We start from the raw sequence: 10,264 nt of genomic DNA on the forward strand, positions 1-10,264 counted from the left end.
TCAAATTTTAGTATGAGTTGTCTGGAATCACAAAGTTGCTGCATTTAATCGGAAAAAAATTGCAGTTGCTTAGTTTTCCTAGGACAGTTGCTTCCTTTTTTACTAGAACAGTTTTGCACTATATGTTTTCTAATTGAGTTGCTTGGATTTTTGCTAGACCAGATGAGAAGTTGCATGGGGAGGGGGTCAGATAGTTTTCGACAAAGGTTATTCAAGTTTCTCACACGGTTTTTTCTGCCTAAAGTAGTAGATAATCTAAGTAGTAATGCTATAGACAGTTACCTGCTTTTGCTAGATTGCTTGCTTGTAAGTTTTTTAGATTACCATCTCAGATTTGAATACGTATACAGACTAAGAAGATACACCTAGGAAGTAGTTCCTGATGGCCTAGAACTGATGTGATGATTGGTTTGCATGGCTATTTTGACAAAGGGTGCAGAATATGAGTAAATCGACCATGATAGTTTTAGGATTAGAAAGTTGGGATACACGTTGATATTAGCAAGAGTAGTAGCTTAGTTCGGTAGTGCACACTCAATTTTCAGGAAATATAGCTAGAACCAATTCAAAGATAAGTTGTACACGATAACAGTCAATGCACATCAAGCCTTAAGATTTCTTGATGGAATAAGCTCTTATTGATTGTATAGGTTGGTTTAGACAAGTGTTCTTTTTGGCCCTGCTATTCCTGGTTGCATGTGTTAGTTAGGAATTCCCACAGTTGCCCACAATCAACTGTACAGTTGTCCAAAACCATGTATCCAGTTGCCCACAATCACACTTGTCTAAAACCATGTATCCAGTTGCCCAATCCTCATGAACAATAACATTACCAAGACCATAATTTAGCTAATATGCAAAGGTTTTAGATACCTTTCTAGTTTGTGTCATAGAGATGTGTCAAGAATTTATCTCCTCGGGGGTGGGATCCCTTTTGGTATGATCGTAAATACTTGGCGAAAATCAGACGGGGGGGCAGGGGTGATCCTCCTCCTCCCAGCTACACGGCTATCGCCCCGATCCTCCTCCTGTCGACGCGCTCCGCGCGAAGCACAACACCGCCCCCATCCTCCACCCTAAAGTAGATGCCAGGGGAGTTGCTTGATTTTTCTAGGACAATTGCTTGGTTTTGCTAGGGCAGTTGCTTGTTTTTTTGCTAGAACAGTTTTGCATTTTGTGTCCTTTTGTAGTTGAGTTGTTTGGATTTTTGCTAGAACAAATGAGAAGTTACATGGGGGAGGGGGGGTAAGATAGTTGTCCATAAAGGTTATTCAACTTGCTCATATGTTTTCTTCTACCTAAAATAGACAATCTAAGTAGTAGTGTCGGGGACATCTGCTTGTTTCTGCTACAACAGTTTCACACCTTTTGTGTTTCTTTGTAATTGAGTTGCTTTGATCTTCTGCTACAACATAAGAGAAGGTGGATGAGAGGGGTGGGGGTAGATCGAATATGTGTCCATAAAAGTGGCACTGTCCACGACATCAGCAACATGATCGAATATGTTGGTGATATTGTTTGCTCTAAAAAATGGCACTGTCCACGACAGGTCATGGAAGCCAGGAAGTGGTTGCTGCGCGCTACACTACCATTTTTACTTTTATGCCGAAGATTACCTCACGGGTTGATGCAGTCTTTTTTATTTTTCGGTAGGCACCATCGAGAAGCTTGTAGTCCACTAACACGGCGAAAAATGCCAATAGAGTCCGAGCTACAGGGAGCTCGATTTGAAATTCATATTTCCAAAGCATGATTTTATTTTATTTTATTTGTGAAAGACACTTACACATGTATACTAAATTCCACAGCATTATACTTTCACATGTGACGTACAAAAAAAACAAATACACACTTTTAAATGTGCCTTTTATTTTTGTTGTTGGGCCGTTTTTTGTTTTTTGTACAGCCTACAAATCACAATATGTTCAAATGAAATTTAACACGTTCTTGCATAATACATATATGTTCCCATGGATTTTTTTTCTGACTTTTTTGAAACTTTTAAGTATGTATTTTGATGTTTTCAAAATACTGAGCTTTGGCCAAAGAAAAAGGTCGGGCTCGTTTGCAACCGAGGCAAAAAAAAGAGTCCGGCTCACTTGCAAGTTATTGATGAAATTGCAACTTTGGCCAAAAAAAAAAGGTTAGGGCCCAATTGCTAGTTGTGGGTGACTTTGCAACTAAGTCAAAAAAGTGTCGGGTTCAGGATGAGCCTAGTTGCGAGTTGACGGTGGACTTGTAACTGGGACAAAATACTTTTGTCTCAGTTGCAAGCTGATGGTGGACTTGTATCCGGAACAAAAAAAATCCGGGTTCAGTTGCGAGTCGAGAGTGAACTTGCAACTGAGGTGAAAAATGTCCCAAATCGGGGACGCCAATATCGCTTGTTTTGCTTGCTGATACACAAGAATCTGTTATGTTTGTTTGTGGAATAGATCTAATCTGCTTAACAATCAAAAATATCTGCTGGTTCTATTGTTCGCCCTGAAAGATTTGGTCCAAAAAACTTAGAATCTCTACTTAATCCTTATCGTTGATGTTCAAGTTGCTGACCCCCGACACCGTGAGGGTGACCGTCTTCATCGACGAGGACGTGGAGGTGGTCATCAAGTGCAAGAAGCATGACGATGCCTTCGCCTTGACCGCCTAAGCTCATGTTGCCCGTTCCTTTGTTGGTTGTTGATTTAAGACTTGAGTTTTGTTCAAAACTTATTGTACCACATTGGTTTAAAACTTCTGATGCGTGGTTATGACTTGTGTTTGTGCTTAAGTTTGTTCTGTTCCTCTAGTTATGTTCTTAGTTGTCCACGTGTGCCTCTAGTAACCTCGCCATATCGAGGAGATGCAAGCCAAACAGTCATGGATGTAACCAAACAACTGGACTTGTGTTTTCCTCTGAAACAAGTCGGCAGCCAAACACCAGGCCTTCCGTTTCACGACAAGCATGCTAGAGGGGATGCAAGCAACCAATCAACATGCAGATGTTGGTTCTTTTTGCCTGCATATGCTCAGCCAATCCCAACTGGGACAAATATGCAAAGGGGCGAAAAACGACGCAGGCAACCAAACGCATCCATAACGTCTCTCTCCCGCAAGCACCACCACCCTCGCTCATGAAGTTTGTCGTGTATCCATAAATTTTGCTTTTATTTCCCATGCAAGACCCTCTTTGTAAATGGCAGACCTTAGAGCGACTCTAACATGGTCGCCAAAAACATCCAAAATTCCTAATAACCGTCATATGGAGCACAAGCAGGAAAAAAAAAGCTCTAGCAGAGTCGTCATGCGGGTCATTATGACCATGCATTATGCAGCGCCCTCCATATCCGACCTCTCAGCCTTCATATTTGGCATCTCGAAACCAACTTTAGAGCGATTCAACAAAGTTATTGACACAAAAAAAAACATCACATGATCCTTCACCTCATGGTGTGGATGTATACAAAAGGACACCTCTCCGGGCAGAAGGAATTTGGAGGCCCGAATATAGCGATTCCGAGTTCGCCTCCGACCTCGTTGGAACATCCATAAATTTTGAGGACTGCCATTGTGGCGATCTAAAATTTGACGGCCGCTAGAGCTGCTCGTATACCATGGGATGCTTTCCCGCGCGCGGCCCATTGCTCGTAGCGTCAGTTTTCTTTTATGCATTTTTCTCTCTTTCTATTAATATCTTTATTGATGCTGTTTGTTTCTAGGTGGAGTTGCCTTGAATGAAGAAGACGGCAAGAACGGACAGAGAAGCTCAGTCGCACGAATGAGATAGCTGCTGCAATCCTGCCCACATGACGGTGCACGTTGCGGACACGTAAAAGAGGCGTATGATCCTGTCACACGTTGCGGCGTTCTTATGTGTGAGAGGGATCCCGCCGCGGTCGCCGGTCGGTCTGCGTCACCGTCGCTGCCCGCCCCTGGCTTCTATGCCGACGGCGAGCCACGTGCCTCGTCAGATCACGCTGACAACTTGACTGTCCATGTCGGCCACACGTCCATCGCCGGTAGCTTCCGATAAGTTCTACCGCCAACTACCGCTGACTGCTCGCCGTTTCTTTCTTTCACTTGTCTCAAGCCCTCCCGTTTCCACCCACGCCGTCGATCGGCCGTTGGACGCCACCGGCGACATGGATCCCCTCCGCCTGCTCCTCCCCCGCGTCCAGGCCCAGCCATTGCTCCCGCTCCCCGCCGGCGTCCCAGCGCCGAGCGTCAGGCCCCGCCTCGTCCCGCGGCGACGGGCGCGCCGCCACCGCAACGGGGCCGCACGGATGCTGCCGGCGTCGGCCGTGGCGTCCGAGTCGCCGTGGACGGAGCAGGATCCGGCGTCCGGGGAGAAGGAGGAGCGGTTCGACTGGCTGGACCAGTGGTACCCTTTCGCCCCCGTGGAGGACCTGGACCCCGGCGCGCCGCACGGCAAGATGGTGCTGGGCATCCGCGTGGTGGCCTGGTACGACCGCGGCGCCGGCGAGTGGCGCGTGTTCGAGGACGCGTGCCCGCACCGCCTCGCGCCGCTCTCGGAGGGCCGCATCGACGACAAGGGCCGGCTCCAGTGCGTGTACCACGGCTGGTGCTTCGACGGCCGCGGCGCCTGCAAGTTCATCCCGCAGGCCCCCGCCCTCGGCCCCCCGGTACGCCACGCCATGCCACCGATCATCTTCCTTACGGACGCGTCTCTCGACTGATCGATCCTGGCTTGCATGAATCTGCAGGTGCACACCAACAGCAAGGCGTGCGTGGCGTCGTACCCGTGCGTGGTGCAGAACAAGCTCCTCTGGTTCTACCCGCGCGCCGGGCCGGAGCACAGCGACGTGCTGCAGAGGAAGCGGCCGCCGTTCATCCCGGAGATCGACGACCCGTCCTTCGTCACCTCCTTCTTGATAAGGGACATGCCTTTCGGGTAAAGCTAGAGCGCGCATGCATGCAGCTCCATCGTGTTCCTTTTCTCCCTTTTCTGAATCTTCCATTGATCAACGGAAGCTGCACTGTATTTTGTCGCAGGTACGATGTGTTGGCGGAGAACCTCATGGACCCTTCTCACGTGCCCTACGCGCACAAAGGCTTGTTCCGCGGCCTCCCCAGGCTCGTAGACCCCGGCAGATATGTCCCTGCCCTCATATTACTCAAATGATCCACCATGGCAGCTTCCCTGAATTTCACTACTTCTTCTTCTTCACAGAGGAGTACGACGAAGAAGGCGGCGTGCCGATGGCGGTGCAGGTGGAGGAGTCGAGCGTGAACGGGTACGCCTCGTCGCAGGGCCCCGGCTACTCCAAGTTCGTCGCGCCTTGCACGTACTACGGATCGCCGGCGTCCAAGAAATCAGAGGTACGTACGTGGGATGGGAGTAAGAACTGGCCAGTCCCCTCCTAGTTACTCCCCTGTCAAACACGGAACAGCAGTTGATCCTGCTCTGTGTGTATGCAGAAGAACAAGCCTCACCTCATGATCGTGTTCATCATCGTCCCGGTCGCTCCGGGGAGGAGCAGGGTGATGTGGGCCTACCCGAGGAACTTCGGCCTCTGGCTGCACAAGATCACGCCGCGGTGGTTCGACCACATCGGCGTCAACGTCGTCTTGGATTCCGACATGTACCTCCTCCACCTCGAGGTACGCAGCAGCCATTCCCCTCTCACTTCATGGTCAGTGATTCCACTGGATCCGATTCATGCCATTAAGTGAACCAAAATCTTCTTCATCTTCTTCGTTTCGTTTCAGGAGCGCAATTTCGCCAAGGCGGGCATCGAGAACTGGCAGAAGAGCGTGTACGTGCCCACGACGTCGGACGGCACCGTCGTCGCCTTCAGGAACTGGTTCAGGAAGCACTGCAGGTTCCAGGTCGGCTGGGCGGCCCCGACGGTCGACCAGCTGCCGCCGACCCCCACCAAGGACAAGCTCATGGACAGGTACTGGTCGCACGTCGCGCAGTGCACGAGCTGCAGCGCCGCACTCAAGGCCATGAAGGCGCTGGAGGTCGCCCTGCAGGTGGCGTCGATCGCCGTCGTCGGGCTCCTCGCGGTGGCCAAGGGGACGCTGCTCACGTCCGTCGCCCAGCGGGCCGCCGTCGTGTCCGCGGCCGTCCTCTGCTTCGTGGCGTCCCGGTGGCTCGCCGACTTCATCCAGAAGAAATTCTATTTTGAGGATTATGTCCATGCTTACAAATGACTTGGCAAATCATCCGGTAGGGAAAAGTATGTGTAGGGATATACTAGAAAATACATCTAGGGCCGTTGTTTTTGTAAATCAAATTTTAGTGCATCGAAAATCGGTGTATTTTAGTCCAAATATCAGTTTTGAGCAGAGATCAGCACGCCTGCATCAGGTACCACACGTTCTGAAACAGTGTTGGCCCTCCCGGAACAAGCCAAGGATTGCACTAGGATGTGAAACCTATTGAGTGACAGTCTCACGGCACCACGCAATTTGGCCAGTTTGTCCTTTTGTATGAATTTCATCACGATAATGAAACATCTCCGTCGTAAGGTTTCGATCAAGGTGGTGGTTAAGCACTACGAGCATCTACAGCCACAATGAGCAAATCTTATCCTTAAACATCCGTGGGCACGCGACAGTGACCGGGCGTGTCTAACATCCGCAGACACGCCTGAACAGACAGTGCCGGGCAGTGACCGGACCACTATTGAGTAAGTTCTCATCATCATCCTGAAGCCCCATGCATGAACCTCCATCTTCCTTCGACTTGAACCATTACCATGAGCTCCGCTGCTAATTCGTTGACTTTGACATGGATATGCAACAATGGTCCCTTCCTTTTATCCATCACAGCCAATGCTCGCACGAAAATCAAACTACTATAGCCGAAATGCTTTATGTATTCTCACTCTCACCCTAGTAGCTCCTTCCCTGATCCACTTGATAGTGAACAATTCACACATTGGACGTCACGTAAAGATTTTCTGAACTCACTGTCTTTACTATTGTTGACCGCATGTCTCGACTTGAAAAAACTACATTGTTGCACATACTTTTTTCCTTTTTGATAATCACAAGCAAATATGTGCTTCTTGTGAAAACACTTTTTTTTTAAAACAGCTGCGCAACTTGCGGAAGCAAATATGTACTTCTACGAGAAGCAAATCTGTACTTCTTATCGAAGCACAATTTTTCCTTTTTCAGAAAGCACAACTGTGCTTGTTACGAAAGCAAATATGTGCTTCCACGAGAAGCACGACTGTGTTTTTTTTTCCTGAGAATCACAGCCGTGCTCCGCAAAAAAAAAACATTTGCTTTTACTCTAGGACATATTTTGGGCCAATGTTGTGTATTTTTTATTAGGCTATCTTATTTCTTTGCATTTTTTTGGGCCTGAGGCCTGGTCTGATCGCTTGAACGCTCTCCCCAATTTGGTTGGGTTGATCGCAGGCCCCGAGCCTTTTCCCAACTTCCTCTCGGTCAGCCCTCTGGCCCACAATTCATTCTAGTCTGCTTGAGTGCCATGGCTTGAGTTAGCTAGTTGTGGAGCTGTCCTTCGGGAGATATCGGAACACTCTTCTAGTTTTTTATCATGCAATATAGGTCATGAATTTAGGAGCTCAAACTATGAAACTCACAATCTAGCGAAACATTCTCTCTTCATCGCGGTTGGCCGCCATGTGTGGTTAGACCAGCCGGGAGATCTTTATTTCGTCTCTGTAAACATTGTGACGGGTTAATAAAGTTTCGCGAGATTGTCTCCGGAAAAAAAAGAATGCCACAGCTCGATCTAATCTGCTTTGGGGAGGCGGAGCAAGAAACAGGATGGCGGCAGAATTCACCCCACAAATCGAGCAACAGCCAGCGTGAGCAAGGGCAAACGGCATCAAGAAAGGCAGAATGCAGCCGCTGCTAGCCGGTGGTCAAGCGCCTAGGATTGGGATCGATTTGCAGATTAATCAGGTGCGCCCAAGACCAAGAAGGTTTAGTTTACGTTATTTTTTGTTGAATAACTTAATGGGCAGTGAGTATATTGTATATGCACATCAGTTGTTAAGTTAATTAATAAATTACCGTATGTTTAATGTTTAGCCCATGCATCCTTTATAGAAGAAGATAGTTTGTGTATCAGATATATTTCATATATTGTACGAAATATCATATAATAAAAGTTAATATGACTTAAAAGAGAGTATCATATAGTTTACTAATATTTTCGCTACAAGAGTTTTTCAGATTTTAAGGCATCATTTTCATTTCACACCGGGGCCCTAAATTTCTGGAGACAGCCATGCCTCTCTTTGGCTACATCCTTGTTCGCGCTTTCAGGGTGGGACTGCCAACTCCTTGAACCGTCTGCCATAGAGCATCTCCAGCCGCGCACCCAACAGGCCCTCCCCAGGCGTTTTTGCCGCGCCGGCGCTGAAAAAACGGCCCAGTCGCGCCCCAGAAGCCCGTTTTTCGCCGGCTTGGGCCGAAACTGGTGCCGGCGGACCCAGGCCGAACCCGGCTTCCTGGGGGGTGCCTGGGGCGCCAGCACAAGCGAAAAGGGCGCGTGGGTCCGCCCTGTCGGCGAGGCGAGTGCCTCTTCCCGCCGTTTCTTCCCGCGTTTTCCCCACTTCCCTCCCGTACTCTTCCTTCCTCCCGCCAATCTCCCTCCCGCTCGCCTCCCTCCCAGCCGGCCGCCATGCCACCAAAGAAGTACGTCGCCCCCGTGCGGCGGCAACCGCGACCGCCTCCGTCGCCCAGCCGAAGCAGAGGAAGCCGAGGGTGCCGCCGATCAAGCCACCGGGCATGTCAAACGCCGAGTGGAGGGCGGAAGTTCAGCGGCGGGAGGCTGTCACCGCCAACCGGTGGAACAGGGCCATCGCCAAGAAGGCCCGCGACAACGCGGCGCGCGCGGCTGCGGCTGCCTCGGCGGACCAAACCGAGGCCGACGCGACTCGCGCGGGGATGATGAATCCACCCGGAAGCCACGCCCAGTACGCGCCCTGGGGCCAGCAAGGTGTCGGCTCTCCGCAGCCATGGGGATCGCCCTCGCCCGGCTACGTCGACGGGGACGCGCACGGTGGGTTCAACCCAAACGTCACCTTCCCCCATGGATACCCGGCCCAGCGCACGCCCTCTCCCGCCTTCACCGGCGTGCAGTACCCTCCATACAACTACTCGCTGCCCGCCTACGCTTCCTCTCCGACGCCCCCGCTACGACGTGGCCCGCTGCCCTTCTCGCACCTCGGCGACACCGACAAGACCGAGGCCGACATGGACAACATCATTGCGGCAGGTTCGGCCGCGGCCGCTGCATCTCCCGGGTTCATCACCCAGGACGAGGTGGTGGATCTCAGCGGCGGCATGGACGGCGAGCTCGGCTACGTCTATGGCGAGGACGAGCAGGAGGAGCAGGAGGAGGAGGAGCCGACGCCTGAGACGGCGAAGGGGCGCAAGAAGAAGAAGCGGGCGGCCAGGACAGGCGAGCCGTGCATCAAGTGGGCGTCCAAGTTGGAGGAATGCCTCGCGGAAGCATGGAAAGTCGTCTGCCTCGACCCGACGACCGGCACGAACCAGAGCATCGACACGTACTGGGACCGCGTCAAGGCCGTGTTCGACGAGCGCAAGCTTGTCGACCCCTACTTCAAAGGCGTCTACATGCAGCGCGGCTACAAGGCGATGGCAAACCATTGGGGGCGTATCCAGGGGGCGTGCAACAAATGGCATGGGGTCGTCGAGGAGGTCGAGGCTCGCCCGGAGAGCGGCGCCAGCGTCGAGGATTAGGTATGCCACGCCGGCCTCCCGCCTCTCTTCGCCGTGTACGCGCGCCAACTGTTTGTTCCTTCGCGCAGTTGCTGCGCATGTTCGCCCTGTACCGGCAGAGCAACAGCGACGCCGAATTCAAGTACCTCCGTGTCTACAAGCGCATTGACAAGTGCGAGAAGTGGGCGGAAGTTCGGCGCACCCTCGACAAGGCCAAGGAGACCTACAAGCCGGACACGCCGACTCCTGGCGCATCGGAAGGGCGGCCGGACGGCAAAAAAGTTGCCAAGAAGGGGAAATACGCCGACGCGGCCACCGCTCGAGTGCAGGAGTCCATCAAGCACTACCTCGCCGACGCGCAGGCCCGGGCCGTCCTTCATGAAGAGAAGACCAAGGCGCGGTGGTCGGCGTTGATGTCGAGCAGCGTGATACGTCTTCAACGTATCTATAATTTTTGATTGCTCCATGCTACTTTATCTACTGTTTTGGACTATATTGGGCTTTATTTTCCACTTTTATATTATTTTTGGGACTAACCTATTAACCGGAGGCCCAGCCCAGAATTGCTGTTTTTTGCCTATTTCAGTAT

General features: G+C 51.2%; 1 protein-coding gene across 1 annotated transcript; it reads left to right on the forward strand.

Moving 5' to 3' along the window:
- The first annotated feature begins 3,966 nt into the window (after window positions 1-3,966).
- On the forward strand, window positions 3,967-6,461 carry LOC119330661 (protochlorophyllide-dependent translocon component 52, chloroplastic-like). The gene is made up of 6 exons (XM_037603778.1): window positions 3,967-4,622; window positions 4,704-4,891; window positions 4,993-5,091; window positions 5,169-5,319; window positions 5,419-5,601; window positions 5,710-6,461. Exons 1-6 carry the CDS (start codon window positions 3,975-3,977, stop codon window positions 6,154-6,156), a joined length of 1,716 nt encoding a protein of 571 aa, XP_037459675.1. The 5' UTR covers window positions 3,967-3,974; the 3' UTR covers window positions 6,157-6,461.
- The last annotated feature ends 3,803 nt before the right edge of the window (window positions 6,462-10,264 follow it).

The sequence above is a fragment of the Triticum dicoccoides genome, chromosome 7A (genome assembly GCF_002162155.2).
Source record: "Triticum dicoccoides isolate Atlit2015 ecotype Zavitan chromosome 7A, WEW_v2.0, whole genome shotgun sequence".
Classification (NCBI taxonomy): Eukaryota; Viridiplantae; Streptophyta; class Magnoliopsida; order Poales; family Poaceae; genus Triticum; species Triticum dicoccoides.